This window comes from Camelus ferus, chromosome 7 (assembly GCF_009834535.1).
Source record: "Camelus ferus isolate YT-003-E chromosome 7, BCGSAC_Cfer_1.0, whole genome shotgun sequence".
Taxonomy (NCBI): Eukaryota; Metazoa; Chordata; class Mammalia; order Artiodactyla; family Camelidae; genus Camelus; species Camelus ferus.
The window spans coordinates 9,095,710-9,115,893 of NC_045702.1; the positions used below are offsets into that span (position 1 = coordinate 9,095,710).

General features: G+C 43.7%; 1 protein-coding gene across 2 annotated transcripts in view; it reads right to left on the reverse strand.

Annotated features, from left to right (window-relative positions):
* UBE2H (ubiquitin conjugating enzyme E2 H) overlaps window positions 1–6,609 on the reverse strand; it is a 92,324-nt gene extending 85,715 nt beyond the window's left edge. The window contains exon 1 of one of the 2 annotated variants that reach the window (XM_032483330.1): window positions 6,097–6,609. In XM_032483330.1, the coding sequence (XP_032339221.1) occupies window positions 6,097–6,149 (53 nt within the window). In that variant the 5' untranslated portion in view covers window positions 6,150–6,609. The remainder of the gene's footprint in view (window positions 1–6,096) is intronic. The other variant, XM_032483329.1, reaches the window with a different exon arrangement.
* Window positions 6,610–20,184: the final 13,575 nt, after the last annotated feature.

A 20,184-nucleotide genomic window follows, 5' to 3' on the forward strand; every position in this document is an offset into this window, starting at 1 on the left:
TATGTCGAATCTTACCAAATTTATCACTTGAAATATGTACTGTTATTTTATGTCAATTATACCTCAATAAAAAACAAAAGGAAAAAAACTCAAAATATAAAAACTAATAATATAGCTCTTGCCAGTCAGATCTATCTGTTCATGAATATATGTATAACCTACCAACTCACAGTAGGTACTTGGAGCAGTATCCCTAATTTAAGAATTGCCATTATCACAAAAAACATGAAAGTTTAAAGAGAGATCAGAACTCATCTTTCTTCACTATGACAGGCTGACTGCTTCGGTGTTGAAATGACACCAACTAGAATGCAACAGAACAAAGTGAGAGCCCACTGACCCTAAGATTTTTAATTAAATATTTTAATTCAAAAGTTTGCCTTCTTTGATCTAGAATCCCATTTATGGGAAATAGAAATAATCCAAATAATGTAAGAAAAGCCTTATGTACAAGATGTTAATTTCAATCTTACTTATCATGGAAAATAAAGCAAAGAATTAAATCAATGGTACAGGCTTGGAAAGGCATATTACACGAGCTATCTACCTGACTTTTTAACTGGGAAAAATTGTTGCAAAAACATTAAGCAAAAACAAAGCACATACAGTATGATAAACAGGTTGAAAAAAATATATTCAGGGAAGACTGATAAGAAAAAAACACCATAATGTTAACATTAGAGGACAATGGTTCTTGAACTGTGGTCCCTGGACCAACAGCATCGGCATCATCTGGGAACTTGTCAGAAATGCAAGTTCTCAGGCCCCATCCTAGACCTACTGAACTGGACAATTCCAGGGGTAGGACCTAGCAACCTGTTTTAACAAATGCTCCAGGTAATTAAGATCACACTAAAGTGTGAGAAACCACTGTTTAAAGGATAGGATTATGGGTGACTGTTTTCTTTCTGTTTCTGTAACCTTTATTTTTCTCAATTACCTTACTACTTGTATAATCCAATTAAGTTTTTTCACTATTTTACTAAAATGTACACCGTAGGTCTACAGTTTTTAAAGCTATGACACTATAAGCACTTCTGCAGGTCTGAATTGCATGCCTAAAAATCCAATGATTCTTAGAACCATCAGATCTGTTAAGACTGAAACAAGATACTAAATTAAATATATATATATAATTATATATACATACATAGATATAAAATGCAGGTCAAGGTGCTGGGGAATTTGCACAACACTAGAAAGCCAACAAATCCAGGTCCTTAAAACACACACACACAAACCAGGGTAAGGGATTTTTATGGATCACATCTGCAAAAGATTGTTCTCCCCTAAAAGCTGAATTTTTAGGCTTGTGTGTAATTTACTAGAACTGCATTGCAGGAATCAGATGGTCTGAAGCTGTGAATGCTTACTCATGTACGTTCTGCTTAACCAAAGTAAGTACCAGTATGTTATATTTGTCACCAAAATCTAGGCAGAGAAGACGAATTCAGAACACTGGGAGTTGCCAAAGATTTAACTTTTAGCTTGAAGACCATAAAACTGTTCCATCTTCCATCTCATCCCACTAAAACAGAGGCCACAGGAAATAAAAGGCAAACCACTGGTTCCCAGCTGTCACTGGAGTTAGTTAAAAGACTACAGAACAGTCTACACTTTGAGCACAAATTAAAGAGCAACAAAGACTACCAACCTAGGGATAGAATAACTACCGATTAACAGCAAAATACTGAAGTTGAAGTCAAAGACAAATGGCTACACATTTTAATGTTTGTTTTTGTTTCAGTTTTTTAACATCTTTTTAAGTAACAGGAATATCCCCATACACCCATCATGTAAAATTCACTTTAACCTTTCTGTTCTTTGGAAAGTCAATTCTCAAAGTAAATACAAGTTATTCAAAAAACAAAATGATACATACAGTGCTCACCTGCTATAAACAGCCTGTACTTTAACGTTTAAAAAATTCTTTAACTAGTTACATAAGCATCATGACCACACACGTTGAGTTTTTCACTACTAAACCCCCAGCATCTATCTGCCACCCCAAGCTTGGCACAAACAGGGTGCAGAAACATCTGAGGGGATGAACTTGTTACTGAAAGCTTCTGAAACCCTAAGGCAGTCACCCAGGATCCTGTAAGATTCACTAATGCTGTTAATGACTTTAGCATAAGACATTGCTCCTCTCTAACCATTACTCTTGAAGCTTCTGTAAGAGAAACTTACATTTCTGCCATACTTTTGAATCCCTGCAGGCGTCACTTAAATACATTTAAAGCAGTGGCTATCCTGTTTCAAGTAACCACACTCCCTCTGAAAAAGGGACTCTGAAAACTCTTGGTGTTATAGAAGTTCCAAAATCTCACACGAGTAACAAACACAGTGTATGCCAAGCCCCCGTTATCAGATTCACTTTTCTTGAACATATCTTGTACTCTCCCAGGTCAGGTTTTCCTCTCCTCTTTTTACCCCTTGAAAATATGCTTGATCCCGTAACACCACTCGCAAGGCCTCCCCAGCCCCTACTTCTTTTGTATGTAAACACACTCTGGTCACACACTCCATCAGCTGTTTGGTAGCTCCGCCCCTCCTCCTTTTCCGGGTAGTAACAGAGCAGCCAATGAGCTGTGAGGAGCTGTGCCTGCGGCCTTTTGCCTGCATACGCTTTCCAAAACAAGCAGCTCCAGCCTTCAGCAGGGGCCACTGGTTCACAGATAAAAGGATCACTAGGCTGTGCAACAGGGTGAGACGAGTAACCCCCACTAACAAGGAAACCTGTGTAATCTGAGCTGTTTGTTCCTCCACCCAGGAGAACTTAAACCGATATTCCTTTAGGGCAAATCACGCTTTAAGGTCACCAGAGTCCCAGTTCTCAGACAATCTAAATAATCAGCCGGGTTTGAGATGGAAACCTCAAAGCTTGCCAGGCTGGGAACTGCACAGTATCACCCATCTACCTGACTTTGCAAACAAATGGCAACACTATTCAACCCACCATTCCACAGGAGTTGGGCTCACTGCAAGTTTTTTGATTGGGACACATTCCTACGGGGCCCAAAAGTCATGTACATCAGTTTCTAGGCTCCTGGAGAGGTTTGCACAACCCTTAGCAAAGGATCAGAAAAGAAACAATGAATGAGTCAGAGTTTCAGAACATAATCGCCCAGCAGATTATTAAGTGCATTGGTGCAAAACACTCACTCCCTGCATAACTTGGGAGTCAGCTCTCCTCCTACCAACCCATCACAAAAGAAATATCACTGGCTCCAAACAACAACCAGAGACGGTGTCTCGGAAAAAACCTAACGACGGGTGGAAGGCAGTGGCCAATTAGTTACACATCCTCTTCTTTCCCTACCCCCACACTGCTACTTTCCTACTATATAGGTTCCCTGCCAGGCTGTAAATCGTGGTGGCATAATTATGCTCAGGAGACATCCAAAAATGGGCTGAAACAGGAGGTTGCAATGAAACCAGCTATCAGCTTCCACACCAAAGAAATCATCAAGGGGCACTGAGGGGCAAAAAGCAAGTACATTCCTTCAGACCTCTCCTACTTCCTCTCCACCATCTTTCATTTTCAACCCTCGGCACTTCCACACACGTGTATTCATTTTAGTAGTGGGTTGGGGAATTTTTTCCTTAAATGTTTTGCTAAATACACCTTGCTCAAAAATTGTGGTCTCCATTTGGGCCTACTAATGTGAATTCAACAGAGAAAGGAGGCCACAAAATCTCTCACCCCAACACACACAAAAGGAAATAACAGAAAATTTAACTTACACCAGAAAATAACAAACCCGAAACAAAGATAACCTCTGGCTCTTAAATCCCGAGACTGTTCTCCTATCTCAGACACCCACGATTTTAAAGCGCCTCTGGTTTCTTTTGTCAGAAAGGAGGAAGGTGGGAAAAGAACAGAAGGCCAATGCATCTTTGCCTTTCTTCATCTTCTACTAAAAATAAGCTATGAAATAAGCCACTTAGGGGAGGAAAAAAAAGAAAGACACCCTGCTGTTCTTTGTCTGTTTTCCTCTCCCTCTCCACCCCCCACACCCCACTCCTAAATACGGTAATCATTCTAGATGCCACAACTACTAAATGAACAAAAGGCACTGTATGGAAAAGGCATCAGGTCAAGTTAGGCCTCACCCTTTATCCTCAGTCTTCTAAAAATATATAAGTATATAATTTGAGAATCTGACATTGATCAAAGACAGCTGGAATTCTCTCTCCCACCCCCATTCCAATTAAACATTAGGTAGAAATCTGCATTAGGTGTGACAGTAAGTCTCAATTCAAGATAAAAATAACTCAGGTTCTGCCACCATGTCATTTCCTAGTTTCTAAACAAAAATAAAACCCGAAACTGCTTTGTGTAAAATGTACACACAGCCATAGTTACAAGTTTTCCTGCCACCTTATGAAAAGCCAACATTACTGGTATCATTCACACGTTTACAAAACTCAATCACGGCCACAAAGAGCTTACAGTCAGTTTCACTTGTGCCTAGACATATATTTGGTACATAATACATACTTTATTACTTGTTCCTCTTTCTAATCCCCACTCCTATCTCCCCCCAAAATTCTAAACTTCAAACCCTAAAACTTAGAAGTTCCTCTTCTGTGCCTAATTTCTAATCAAGTTTTCCTGAGCGAAGAGAAAAACACCTTATTCCTGAAAAGATTATGGGGGGGAAAAATCACTTGCCCAGGAAACTTCCCTCCCATCCCCCACTTCCAAAACGAATGCAAAAACCACTTTTTAAAAACTTTAGCGAATTCCATAACTGAGTATTTGACAATAATCATTGATCTCTTTAAAGAGGTAAAACATCCAATCAAAAACAGGAACAATAAAAGGAAGAAAGAAGGAATTCACCTGAAGAATCTAGCCAAACAACTTGAGTTATATAAACAAAACCCTGCAACAGGGGGAAATGGTGGGGGGATGGGGGTGAGGGAGAAAGAGAAGCAGAAGACAGGACTTTTTAACTGCGTTTCACACACTACCACTCCCCACCCCCGGTTCCCCCTCTCCCCAGGGATTAGTTGTTCAGAACACTGGGCTCATTTCCTCTCTTCCCCCCACCCTCTAAATTACCCCTCAAAAAATGTCTCGATTTGTCACAGGAACCTTCGCGAATTTCTCTAGCTGGTCTTGAAATAATCAGTCTGGACTCCAACCAAAACCACTGCCTGAAGGACTCTTATCAGTTATAGCTTACCCACTGCTACCTCCAGAGTACATAAAGTTGCGGGGGGTAGGAAAATAAAGGGTGTCACTTGGCAAGATCAGGGCAATTATTCCCCGAAAACCTTATCCCCATACAGGGAGTTTGCTTAAGTGGTTAGTACAGGGGCTATTTTGTCAAGGAGATCCTCTTTCTCTCCCTCCCCCTAGCTGTCATTGCCACAATATGGAGGGTGGCTTGCTGGAGGGCCTGGGGGTCCTCATCACATACAACTATGGGTGGGATAGGCTTTGTCGGTGCAAAGAAAAACAGTGGGGTTCTTCTAGGGACCAGAGACCTTAATAAGGGTCTCTGATTTAAAACACTCAGAGCTCTTTATTGCAAGAGGGTGCACCGAGCAGACTACTCTCTTCCTAATATAGAAAGGAATTAGGGATAAAGGAGGTCACTTGAGTTACCCCAGTTCAAGAAGCATTGTGAGTGGAGGGAATGGAGGCATTTCAGGAAAAGGAGAAAGGCTTCACTCCCGGCAATTTCTATCTCGAGTCCCTAAATCCAGGGAGAGCAAACAGGAAAAAGGTGGGCTCGCTAGTGAAAAGAGGTGGCCGGTCCTGCCAAAAAAAAAAAAAAAAAAAAAAAGCCGTCTTGGGAGTCAAAACGTCGTGGATAAAAGTCACGGGCATTAGGGGTGCAGAAAGAGCGTGGAACAACCAAATTTAGGGGCGCTGCAGATAAAGGGGGAGCTGAGAAGGCTCTCGGCTCCTGGGAGGTGCCAAGGAGCCTCCGTAGGCACTGGGGGGAGGGAGAGGAGGGAGGAAGCCTCGGACAGTGGCCTGGAGTGCCCCTGGGCCCCTGCTTAGGTTTCAGGGGTTGCCCTGGGCATCCCCACACCGCCCCCCACATACAGCCCGGATCCCCCCTCCACGAAGGATACAGCTTGACCACGTCCGTGTCCATCCGCCTCTTGCCCGGACTGGGGGATGACATGGTGTCGCCGCTGCCTCCCCGTCGCCTGCGCCGCCGCCGACGCCTCTCTCCCTTCCTCGGCCCGTCTGTCACGGGCCCCGGGCCCCGGCTCTGAAGAGCCCGCGGCCGCGCCGGCTCCTCGGTGGAGGCGGCAACACCCCCGCGGTTCTGTCGGGACCCGTCAGCCGCCGCCGCAGCCGCCCCCCGCACGGGGGAACACCGGGCACTGTCCGGCCGAGTGGGGGTGGGGACTCCGCGTCGCCCGGCTCGGGCTGCCCCTCTCCGGCTGTAGGTTCCGCCTCGGCCCGGCCCCGGCGCTCCTCTGCGCCGTGCGACGCTCCCTCCTGCCTGCTCTAGCTCGCTCGCCTGCTCGCCCGCTCTCCCTCTCGCCGGCTCCCTAGCAGCCTCCACGACAAGCGGACGACTCCTGCTCAGTCGGCCTCTCTACCCTAGCCTCGCTCTGGGCGCCGTGACGTCACCTCTGTGACGTCATCGGAGGGGCGGGCCCAGCCGGTGAAAGGGGTGGGGCGCCGCCGCCGCGGCGTGGACTTTCTCAGGGGATTCTGGGAGTTGTAGTCCCTCTTTCTCCTGCCCTCACAGCCCTCTGCCCCCTCCCCCAACTCCCCTGCACACTTACTCGCTCAACTGCCAGTGTCGTTAACATCATCATCATAAATGATAATGGTTAAATCATGGCAATATTACATTCATGTGTTTTAGGGTGATGAACCTCCTTCCCACATACACTGTTAAAATGTCTGTTTACTTGATTTGAGGAGGCCAAGGTGGCAATTAACCAAGACAAGCACCAAAATCTGGAAATTCCTACAGCAGCAGGTTCCCTGCGTCCTCCTTGGATGGAGAGAATTTGTTTGCAGCGATTGTAGACTGTGGCAAGTCCTCCTCAGAGCTTGCAAATCAGGGTTCATTACCCTCCATGCGTGTAGGGTCACTTTTTCGAGGATTAGAGTTGAAGCTGCAAGGTGATAAGGCCAGAAATAATTTACGACTAACATCCTTACTCTACAGAGTATGAGGTGATTTCACAAAGTGAATGACTGATAAAAGCAGAAACATTGTCCTGCTGTTGTTCAGGACAAACATTGCTCTGCCCTCCAAACTCCTATATCAACCCTATATACTCCATCATTCACTCAGTAAATATTTATTGAGCACCTAATGAGTGGTCATCACTCTGCTGGACATGAGACTATCTTGATGAACTAAGAAAGACTTTAAATTTACACAGCCCTCCCAATGTGGTCTAGATCTAGTGTCAGCATCACCTGTTACAAATGCAGGCTTGAGCTTTGTCTCAGATCTCCTGAATTACAATTTGCAGTTTAACAAGGTCCCCAGGTGATTCCTTTGTGCAGTGAAGTTTGAGAGACACTGCTCTACAAGGCACTCCAAAAGAAATGATATGAAACCCAGGAGTAAACCAGGCAAAGGGGGCAGGAAACAGTGTTCTAGGCAGCTTCTGTATTTATATCATATTTTCACTGCCATCTATTTTCAGAATTTTTATCTATTCCCTTGTTTCCATGAATATACACTTGTATTTTATGAGTTGGGTCCCCTTATGTGGCCTACCACACACACATACCCACACACACACGCACCCGGGGCAGCAGCAATCAACATTGTTTGATTGTAAAATTGCTATAAAATTGAATGTTGTTTGCTCCCATCATTCCATCCCTCAAAAGACCAGCTATTCTGTGTGCTGTGTGCATATGTGGGGGGTAAGTGTATACATAACACAAAAGTTTCCATTTTAACCATTTTAAAGTTTACAGTTCAGTGGTATTAAGTGCATTCACAATGTTCTACAACCATCACTACCATCCATTTCCAGAACTTTCTCATCATCCCAAACAGAAACTCTGTACCCATTAAATAATAATTCCTCACTCTTTCCTCACTCTCCCCAGCCCTTGGTAACCTCTATTCTTTCTGAAAAATATGGTCTATTTTAACTGCCTCTAAAGGGGGTATGTTGCTCTTTCCTTCTGCACATAGCAATTCTGTTAGGAGGATGTGTCTGAAGGAAGAGATTTCTAACCCTCTTTACTTGACACTTTGTTAAAGGGAAATAGAGATAAGGGCAGAGCAGAGGGTTGTTCCTGACTGTGTCTCCTCTGGGCTCTCCAGGCTCCTGTTGCTGCTCCCTACTCTCCTGCACCTGAGTACCTCCCACTCCCATGATTCCCAAGCTTTGGTGTACTCCCCAGAATCACCTGGGGAGCTTGTTAAGCTCATGAATGTCCAGGCCCCACCCCCTGGGGATTCTGATTCAGAAGGTCTGGGGTAGGGCTTGGACATCCAGGTCTCTAACAAGCTCCCCAGGTGATTCTGATGCAGGCCAAAGTTTGAGAACCACTGCTGGAAGATTCCAATAGGCACTTTCAAAAACACCTACCTGACCCTTCTAGGTGGGTCCTGTGCTTCCATAATGTCGTATGCAAATAAGGATGTTTCCGCCCCAACTGAAAGCGAGGTAGCACGCTTACAGGACCCAAGGTATTTTTTGCCAAAACAGAAAGAACTGGTCAAGGATGGGGCATTTGAGAATGAAGGGTATAAGGGTGGATCTAGACATTTTCCCTGGCACTTTAATCTTCACAGATGTTATGCTGCTGTGATCTAAGTACCAGGCAAAAATCATCAGAGGAGTGTTTAGTTAGACAGCACTGGACAGCACTGGAGAAGGTGGAGCTGCTCTACCTAGGAATGCAATGGCAATTTAGCCTCTGAGCAGTCATTGAAAAGGAATCACCCTTCCTAGTAAGTATCTTAGCTCTGAATTACTTAGGACAAACAAGCCCCTCCCCACCTCTTAATTATGCCTCAGTTAATTGCTTATATCCTCCCTGAGCCTCAGTTTTCTCATCTGTAAAATGTGACTTAAAATGCCCTATCCACTTGAGTGGGTTGATGGAGTAAATGGAAAAGATGAATGTGAAAGCCTCTTGTAAACTGTAAATTGGTTTTCCTAAAGGTTACATGAAGTGTTGATTACAAGGTGCAATAATGTTATGTGGTGGTGTTATTATTGTCAATCTCCCATTTGCCCCACTCCTTACATACTATTATTTAAGAAGAGCGTTCACTTTTTGTTTGTTTGTTTTTGTTTTTAAGATGTCATAGTGTCAATCTTTGTGGTGAAGGTTTGTTCACATTTTTACAATACACCTTTCTCTCTGGGCATTTTGCCATCTGCTCCTTCATCAATCCACCTTCCCTATTCTGACTTCCTCCCCCTTCCTCCACTGCAACCCTTCCCTCCTCTTTCCAGAGCTTCAGGGCCTTGACCAGGTAGGTTCAGAAGGTGGCTCCACAGTGCTGCCAGATGATAGTGTTGGTTGATTTATTTTTGGCTTACGAACCTGGAGTTTCTCTTGAGTAGAGTGAGTTTGTGTTCACCTTTCCCCTCAATGTTTCAGCCATTCAGAATGTCAATAATTTACTCTAAAACAACACCGGGGCCTGGGAGTGTCTGTTTATATATGTGCACACACGGCAGTACGCTGGAATGAGCCGTGTTCTTCCTTATCAGGGACAACCAGGGGTGCTGCGAGGGAACAGCTGTCCAGCCCTGCCTGACTCGCCAGTGTTGCAATCTGGAAATGTATTCAGGCCTGTTTATCTCTCCCAAGGGCAGGGCCAAGCTTGACCAGTGGAGCCTCCGATCTCAGGAGCAGCTTCTCAAAGACAAGAAAATAAGTTTGCAGAGAATATTATGATTTGAGCAAGACACTAAGAGAAAGTAAGATGAAATCCATCATTTGATGGAGTGAGTGGAAGAGCCCAGCCCAGAAGCCACTCTGTCTCTGAAGCTCCCTATTAACCCAACGGCTCTAAAACTAAAGTGAATTTATCACTGTCCCTGCCAAATGTGAAAGTCCCCCAAATAAGGTCTCCCGATTCAGTCTGACCATTTCGGTTGAGAAATAGGTTCATTTTAATCCAGCGCTCTTGGTATCTGAGATCACAGGTCCAGATCCCTCAAGAGGGCAGTAATATCAGCAGTTTCCTTGCTGCCAGGAAATAAAAGCTTAAAACTCATTTCAAGTCATCTCCATGTAACTCTGTTACAATGTGTCCCCACAGAAGCAGTCAGTAGGAGCTCAGGCAGCAGCTGGCAGCGGCAAGATTGCATCTCCTGTACTACTATCATTCCCAGGGGGTTCTTTGCTTACTACCTCTGGTAGCAGTTCCCCTGGGCAAACACCGACCCCCAAACCCCACCAAACAAGTGTGATTCAATGACAGCATGGAACTTAGAAACAGTTGACCCCTTCTAGTCCCAGGTCTGCTACCTGTTATTGATGAATCTTGGGCAAATAGCCTAACCTTTGTGTCTCAGTTTACTCATCTGTGAAATGGATCAAATAGGAGAAGAGATGTTGCACTCTCTATCATGAATAAGATATTATCATGTCACACACACACTGCCTAATGCCAAGCCTCAAGGAGAGAGTGAGGTTGGAAATGATTCACACCTACATCTAGGGAGCTCTTAGCTGGGCCAGCACCCCTGTTTGGAACATTTGTTTTTCCAGTCGTGACTTCCTGTGTTTCCTTTGCTGCTTCCTCATCTCCCTGATCTGGAAATGCTAGAGACCCAGGCTCAGTCCCCAGGCCTCTGTTCTTCTTTATCTACATTTATCCCCAGGTGACCTCATCCAGTCTCAGACCTTTCACTGCCAGCTATACTCTGACTCTCTAGAGTACATTTCTGACTGGGGCCTCGCTCCTGGGCTCCAGACACGTGAATGCAGCTGCCTAGTGAACATTGCCTGTCCAAAAATAAACTTCTGATACCCTCCTCACCTCTTCCTCAAAGAGTATTCCCCATCTCAGTAAATGACCGCTATTAAGTTAAAATATGTAAAGTTGCCATTTTTTTAAAGGTTAAGAACAGTTAAGTATTGGCAGCTTCATTTGGTTCAACCAAATACTTCCTTCCAGCTGCTCAGGTCAAACGCCTTGAACTTAAAAATCCTTGACTCCTCTCTCTAATGCTGTACCTTGAATCTATCGGGAAATCTTGTTGGCTCTACTATCAAATATATCCAGAATCTTTTCCCCACCACCTCTGCCAAGCCATCATCATTACTATAACTACCTCCCAACTGGCCTCCTCTCTTTAACCCCTGAATTCCCCCCTATAGAAGCCAGTGAGCCTTTTAAACTGTAAATCAGACCTTGTCTCCTCACTGTTCAAAACCCTCCAAGGACTTCCCATTTCACTCTATGTTAAAGCCAAAGCCATCACAGGCTTCCCAGGACTTACAGGAGCTGACCCTCCCCTTTTCTGTTGCTCACTCCTTTCTAGCCACACTGGCCTTCTTGCTGTTCCTCAGATATGCCAAGCATGCTCTTACCCCAGGACCTTTGCACTAGCCATTCTCTCAGCCTGAAACATTCTTTATCTAGATAAAAACACAGCTTACTCCCTTCTCTCCTTTAGGTCTTTGCAGAGATGTCACTGTCTCAGTAGAGCCTTCTCTGGGCACCTCTGTAAAATTACAGTCCCAGCTCTACCCTAGCACGTCCTCTTCTTCTGTCCTGTTTTGTTTTTTTCCCTAGGACTTATTACCAGCTCATATATTACATACTGTATATTCCTTAGCTATGTTTGTCTTCTCCCTCCACCAGAATGTAAGCTCCCTCCAACAGAAAATCCCTGTAAAACAGGGATTTTTAAAACTCACTGCTGTACATCCAATGCCTAGAACAGCATGTGGTACACAGTTAAGTGCTCAAATACTGGGTGAATAAAAGGAGGAAAGGACTGCTGTAGCTGAAAAGGCATCAGAAGATTAACAGTCCCTTAAAGCAGTTCCTTGGGAGCTCACAAAGTTAGTTCTTCCTGATGATCTCCACAGAGTGTCAGGAAACATTACCAATTTCCTGAGCACCTACTCTGTGCCAGGCCCTGTGCCAAGGTGTTTTACAACCTAACAACCTGATAGGACACATGTTATTTTGCCTATTTCACAGATGAAGAACCTCAGGTTCAAAGAAGTTAAGCAATTTGCCCAATGTCACATAGCCAGTCGGAATTCAAATCCAGGTCCCCAACTTCAAAGGCCATGCCTCTAGCAATCACTCTATTTGTCAACTCACATGAAAGCCTTTATTTGTTGACATTGATGAACTCCTTATTTTGAAGGCCCAACCCAAATTCAACCTCCTCCATGACCATGAAGACTTCCAGGCCATTCTAAACCAAATTAATGTTCCTCTGAAGAGAGAAAGTCTGTGCCTCCACGCCAACCCCCCTCCCCCCCCCCGCAGTGTTCCCTGTCCCAGCAAACGGCCACCACCATCCGGCCAGTCGCTTAGACTGACCTTGGCGCTCCCTTGACTCTTTCCCCCCACACATATTCCCACACCCAGTCCATCAGCAAATTCTATGAGAATTCCCCTTCTTGGACATATTTGCCAAACCTGAGCCCTTCTCCTGGTGCCATTATCTAATCTGAGATAACATTTTCTCTGCAATAAATTCTATTTATCAGCCTCTCTGTCCACTGTGATCCCCACCCTAACCTCACAGTATATTCTCCACCCAGGAGCCAGAGAAATGTTTTAAAATATAATTCAACCCAGGTCACTGCCCACTCACAGTCCTTCAGCAGGTCATTCTCAAAAGCAATTCTGTGATGCCATGTAGTCTGGAGTGAGGCTGTTTTCAACCCCACTTCCTGCCTCCCTCACATCCTCTCAGCCTCTCTCTGTGCCTGTGTCCAGGGACACAAGAAGCCCATTTCCACTTTGGGGCCCCTGAGCTGGCTGTTCCCTCTTCCTGGAATGCCCTTCCCCTGGGTCCTCGTGGCCAATTTCCTCTTCCTGCACCCATGTCTTTATTCAAATGTCCTGTCTTCAAAGAGTCCTTCCTCTACCACCTTCTTTTGAAAGGTACACCCTCTAACTTTTATCTCCTTACCTTGCTTTAGTTTTTTTTATTTTGTAATTGTTTTAGCTTTTTACTCTGGAAATACTCAGATATGCTGAAAATTTGAGAAAATAGGTCAATGACCACCCAATTACCCACCGCCCAGATTTAACAACTGTTAACATTTTAACATATTTGCTTTAATTGCGTGTAGGCATATATGTGTGAGTGTGTGTACTTTTTTTTTCTTTTTTGCCAAACCTTTTGAAAATAATCTTCAGATACGTGACACTTCAACCCTACGTACTTCAGCATGCATATCCTACAAATAAGGGCATGTTCCTTTATAACCATAAACATAAGAAAATGAGCAACGATTCCCTAATATCATCTAGTTTCCAGTCCATAATTAGATATTCTTAACTGTCCCCTGTATGGCTTTTTTTGGAGCCAGGATCCATTGAAGATTCACAGAATGAACTTTGATTGTGGATCCCTTTAGTCAGAGGACAGCTGGACCATTACATTTTATATTTATAGTTCCTTGTGTCTCAGCCCTCCTATATACCTTCCCTCATCCCTACACATATCACTGTGCTATGCACATGATAGGCAGTTACTACATGATCACTAAGGACTAACTGAAAAGTCCACTCTTCCATACAAAAACTTGTACAAAATGTTTATAAGAACCATTATTTAGAATGCTAAGAAGTGGAAATAACCCAAACATAACTGATGAATGAATAAATAAAAGTGGTATATCCATACAATGGAATATTACTCAGCAATGAGAAGAAATGAAATACTGATTTGCCATGGATGAGCCTTGAAACTACTATGCAAAGAGAAATGAGCCAGTCACAAAAGGTCACACTGTATGATTCCTTTTATATCAAATGTCCAGAATAGAACGATGTATAGAGACAGAGTAGTTTGGTAGTTGCCTAAGGTGGGAGGAATAGGAAATATGAGGGACGGGTGTGATGGTTAAGGGGCACAAGTTTCTTTTTAAGGTGATGAAAATGTTCTAAAATTGTGGTGATGGTTGCACAACTCTGTGAATATGCTAAAAAAAACATTGAATTGTACATTTTGAGTACATTGCATGATATGTGAGTTATAGGTCAATAAAGGTTTTGTTTTTTTTTAAAAAGTCCTACTCTTCCCTGTTTCTCTGGATCACAGTGGGAACAATTGTTGACCAAACATCCTCTTCCCTACTCTCCCATCTTCTCCTCTCCTCTGTCCTCTCCTCCCCTTTGAACGCAGTAGCCATGGTATTAAGGAGTGGAGAGAAGGAAGCTTTACCTAGTTTAGGGGAAAGGCCTTTATCTTCTAGTCTGCCAACTGAGAAGAAGCACAAATTTTATTTTTACTAAATGTACTACTTTGCCCTCTTTGGGGTAGAGTTCCCTTTCCCCCAGACTGTGGAGCTGTTGCAGGTCCTGGTCCCCTGCAAGGGCAGACACAGCTGCCCATCTGAGACCCTCTACTGGAGTCGCGGGCAGGCTTGCCAGGTTCCATGTGTACCCAGCACTTCTATCTTGTGGGTGTCGTGTGGTCGTAGTGACCACTCGTTTCCGGTGCAGCTTCCCTATTGCACTGTGAGCAGGAATTTTCTTACACATCTATATATTTTCTGTGCCTAAAACAGACATTTGCACTTTAAAGGCAGAATGTGTGGAGTCAGGGCTTCCACACCCAGGGCTCCAATCTGGCTCTCTGGGAAGGAAAGGGGAGGCTCTGGCCCTGAGGCAGATGGCTTCAAAATCTGGGGTTCTGAATTCCAGTCTCAGCTATCACTGGGTGCCTGGGGAATTCATCTGCTCACCCTTGACAGACTGTGGGGGAAAACTGCCTGAAACCAGGAAGGTCACACGTTGGAGAGTTTACATTGAGCCAGGACCTTTAAAATTTGGGGGGTAAGTCTAAAAAGACTTAACTGAATTTTCCTTATTCCTCTCAATGGTAGGCAGGTCTCTTCTGCTAATTTTGCATTTGGGGAAAGTGAGATGTATGAATTTGCTGAGTTGATCAAAGGAAAAAGAAAGCTAAAGTGAGAAAACAGGACTCCTGGTTCCTTTCCCTTCCTAAATTTCCCTCCTCTGATTTTCTCCCAGTGTCTCAAGAGGCAGTTTGGTTTTCCCCAGGGCACTCTGGCTGCCTTGGCCTTACTCCAGTGGTCACACGGCAAAGGATCCAGGAAACGGGCCCTCAGCTGACTGGCCGGCAATGGCTGGGGCAGAAGGGAATGTTACCAAACTCTAACATGATTGTTTTGATTCAGTCACATTCTTCTTGGTTAAAAATGATCATTTCGAAATACATACATACATCAAATCACTATGTTGTACATTTGAAGCGAATATAATGTTCTGTCAATTACAACTCGATTTTAAACAGTACCTACTGATAGATGCATACATAAAGTAATAAGAAGATACGCATCAACGTTTTTTTTTAATTTAAAAGTTTTGTACTTCAAAGGACATATCTCCACCCACAGAGCGGAGAAAGGATTTGCAAACATATATCTGACATATACTATCCAGAGTATACAAAGAATTCTTACAATTCAACAGTACACAGACAAATAACCCAATTTAAACATGGGAAAAGGATTTGAGTAGAAATTTCTCCATGGCCACTAAGCACATGAAAAGATGCTCAACACCATTTGTCATTTGGAAAATGCAAATCAAAATCACAGTGAGGTATCACTTCTCCCCCACTTGAATGGGTTTTATCAAAAACACAGACAATAAGTGCTGGTGAGAACACATAGAAATTAGAAGCCTCATAGATTGCTGGTGGGAAGGCACAATGGTACAGCCACTTGGAAAACAGTTTGGCAGTTCCTCAAAAAGTTGAACATGTAATTAATGTGTGACCCAGCAATTCCATTTTTAGGTATGTACCCAAGAGAAATTAAAACACAAAAAAACTTGTATATATGTATTCATAGCAGCATTATTCATAATAGCCAAAAAGTATAAACAACTCAAATGTCCATTAATTGATGAGTGGAAAAATAAATGTGATATAGCCATATAAGGGGCTATTAATCCACCCCCCCCAAAAAAGACTGAAGTTCTGACACATGTCATAACATGGATGAACCTGGAAAACAGGCTGAATGAAAGAAGCCAGTCACAACACGCCACATATTGAGTATTTCCGCTAATATGAAATGTCCAGAACAGGCAAATTCACAGAGGTGGAAAGTAAATTAGTGGTTTCCTGCAGGGAATGGGAAATGGAAAGGGACTACTAATGGGTATGGGGTTTCTTTTAGGGGTAATAATAATGTTCTCAAGTTAATTGTGCTGTGGGTTGCAGAACCTTGTGAATGATCTAAAACTACTGAATTGTACATGTGAAAAGAATGAATTTTAGATGGGAGGGTATAGCTCAATGGTAGAGCACATGCTTAGCATGCACGAGGTCCTGGGTTCAGTCTCCAGTACCCCCATCAAAATAAATAAACAAATAAACCTAATTACCTCCCCCTCCCCCCAAAAAACAACAAAAAAACCAACAGAAGAATGCATTTTAAAGTATGTAAATTATATCTCAATACATAATAATAATAAAACCATATACAGCTTGAAAAAATAAATATAAAAATGATGCTGTTTCAATGCCATGTTTTTGGCTGTCTGGTCAGTGGTTGGACCAATGGTCCAGGCTTCTGTGTGGTTGCAGGCCCAGTTCAAACTTGCAAGGCCTCTGGGCCCTTGCAGACAGTTGCATCATTTCATCACAAGGAGAGAGCACATCTCTCTCTTTTTTTTTTAACCAGCACTTAACCAAAGTTGTAGTCAAAAGATATCTGACTGCCCAGAGCATCAGGGCCCTAAGCAAACTCAAAATCAAGACAGTTTTTTCATAAGTTATACACCTTCCTAGATTGGCTAAGCCCCACTTTTTCTGCAGTCTCATCTTGCCCGGTCTTGCCCTGCCTCCTGGCTAGAGAGGCACGGGCTTCTTTCTGTGGCCCTGCAGTCAGAGCTGCTGTCACTGTGCTGCCCTGTCAGGTGCTGCCTCAACCCCCCTGGGGAGCCAGGGCACAGGAGCTCCAGCATCCAGGTCCAACCCAGCTGGCCTCCTGGCGAGCAATGCTGCGTATTTTCTTGTGAGGCCAGAGCCAGCTTGGTCATGCACAGTCTTGGATTTGCTTCCCTTCCTTCCCTGCTTCACCTTTCTTTTCTTCCCTCTTGCTGCTCTGGGCTTGCAACCTCCCCTCTCCACTAAAACATTAACCCTTAGGTTTTGTCTCAAGCTCTGTTTTCCAGGAAGCCAAGACACACTCTGCTTTTATTTGAGAGTAAAAGGTTTATAAACCCTCAAAGGCTCTTTGGGCTATTTTCACCACCCTGCATTCCTACCTTGCCCCATTAAACAGAAACTACTTCTGGCTTCTCTGGGAGGGAATGGCACTGGAAAAATAACTTGAATTCTCCCAACCTCCCGCACATCAAGGGGTAAGCAGCCAGTCTTGGCAGGAAGGATGAGGGTGTTTGCCCTGCAATAATCCAGCTGCTTTGCTGAAGACTGTGTGGGTAAGTTTGATTCTGGGAAACAAAAATAGGAAGCCCGTTTGGATGTGCGTACCAGCCACTTTCTTCCAATCCAGCTTTATCAGTAATAAGGCTCTACTTTCATCTCAACTTTTCTCACTCCTAAGCCTTGTTCTCATTGGGTTCAGAACCTGTGGTGGATGGGAAGGACACTGTTATGTTACAATAATGATAATGAGCCCTAATACTTCACACAGGCTAGAAGAGACATCCAGAGACCACCGGGGCTCTCCCAGCGTCGTCCAGGCTTAGTGAGCGGGTGGGGACTTCTTAGGAATAGCACTGGCAATAGGGATAACAGCTTCATTTAAAATGTCCTTGTTTTGCTTTGGGGATACATTTAAAATGTGTTCACAATATTTAAGACACAGTTTATGTCATCGTTGTGTCACTGATAGATATGACTTCCATTTATTAATTCTAGGGATTTTTTTTTAGTTTAGGCAAGGATCCAAGTGTCAGATTGGGGGTTCCCAATAGTGTGCCAAGACATGGGGTACAGGTCTGCAGAGGAGATGAACCCCTGCAGCCCTGGAGCAGCTGGCACTAGACGACAGCATCCAGCTTTACACTGTCAGTTTATCCTTTGTGTCATATAAATATTACAGTTTACCATAACGTGTGCCATGACGTGAAAAAGTCTGGCAAGCACTGAGATAAATCACATTTTAATAAAGGCTATTTTGCCTTCCCTGATGTGGCCTGCTAATTGAGAATGTTTAGAAAATTGATGTAAGAAGCAGGGCAATCATTAAAAAGTCAAAATGATAAATGCTGGAGAGGGTGTAGTGAAAAGGGAACCTTCCTATATTGTTGGTGAGAATGTAATTAGGTGAAGCTACTATGGAAAACCATATGGAGACTCCTTAAAAAAACTAAAAATAGTTACCATATGATCCAGCAATCCCACTCCTGGGCATATATCTGGAGGGAACTTTAATTCAAAAAGATACATGCACCCCACTGTTCATAGCAGCAGTACTTACAATAGCCAAGATGTGAAAGCAACCTAAATGTCCACTGACAGGATTGGATAAAGAAGCTGTGGTATATATACACAGTGGAATACTACTCAATCATAAAAAAGAATGAAATCATGCCATTTGCAGCAACATGGATGGACCTAGAGATGATCATACTAAGTGAAGTAAGTCAGACAGAGAAAGACAAATATCACATGATATCACTTATATGTGAAATCAAAAAAAAAATGAGACAAATGAACTTATTTGCAAAACAGAAACAAACTTACAGACATAGAAAACAGACTTATGATTACCAAAGGGAAAGGGGGAGGGAAGGGATAAATTGGGAGTTTGGGATTAGCAGACACATACTACTATATATAAAATAGATAAACAACAAGGTCCTACTGTATAGCATAGGGAACTCTGTTCATATTATCATAACCTATAACAAAAAAATATGAAAAAGAATATGTATATATATGTGTGTATGACTGAATCACTATGCCGTACACCAGGAACTAACACAACACTGTAAATCAACTATACTTCAATAAAAAAAAAGGAAGCAGGTCAGAAAAATATTTGTTGAGTAAATCAGAGAATCAATGACACAAAATGAAGACAACCTTTGTCTTCCTACGGTCCCTTCTGGGGAAATAAACCCGATTTACCTGATTGTGTAGAAAGATCATTTGCAAAAGGGAGACAAGGGAGAACGAGGGTTTGCTGGAGGAAGAACAGCAGGACGGCAGAGTCTTCCCTCAGGCCTTTCCACTCCAGCTCCTGAGAATCTTTCTTCCTTTCCTTCATTATTTCCATTTCCTCAGGAGTAGCAGGAATAACATAGAGGAGGTTCTGGCTCTGCCTCCCCTAAAGATAGTGGAAGACTTTCTGGTCCCCTGAGTCCAGTTCCCTTTTCCTCCAGCCTCCAAATAAATTATCCCTTCTCCCTGGAGAGGTGCCAGTCCTCACCTTCCTCCTCCTCCCCTCAGTTGTTGCCTGTGACTTTGTTTGCTGCCCTGTTCATCCGTGGGCTGCTTGAATTTTGAACTCCTGGATAGGAAACTTTCTGGTATTTCTTGGCACTGAATAAAGACAGAAGACCCTCTTGCACTGTGGAAGGATCCCAGGACCTACAACATTGTCTAAACTATCTTCTCACTCAAGATTTTTGACCAGTGCATAAACAGCGGGTAGACCTCCTACATCCTTCACCCAGGAGGTTCTGAAACACCCTAAGGGTCTCAGAACCACCAGCCTGGCCTCTTCCTACCAACCAGGCTGGTGACCAGTTGTCACTGATTACCAGTTGGGTACAACACTTGGCCCAGCCCAGACTCAGCCAGGATTTATCTATCCTTCGTGATGGTTCTCTTGTTATATCCTTGACTTCTAGGTTACCCCCAGATGCACAAATATTCCTGCCCTATCTTGAAAGGGAGGAAAAGGAGCGTGGTCAGTAACTGCTGGGCATGCCTGTCTTGAGTACAGGAAAGGTGGCCTGCAAAGTCCCCAAAGCCTTCCCTGCTGCTCCCACCCCAGACCCTTCATTGCCCCACCTCAGCTCCCTCCCCGGGTCCCCACTAGTCTTGGAGCCA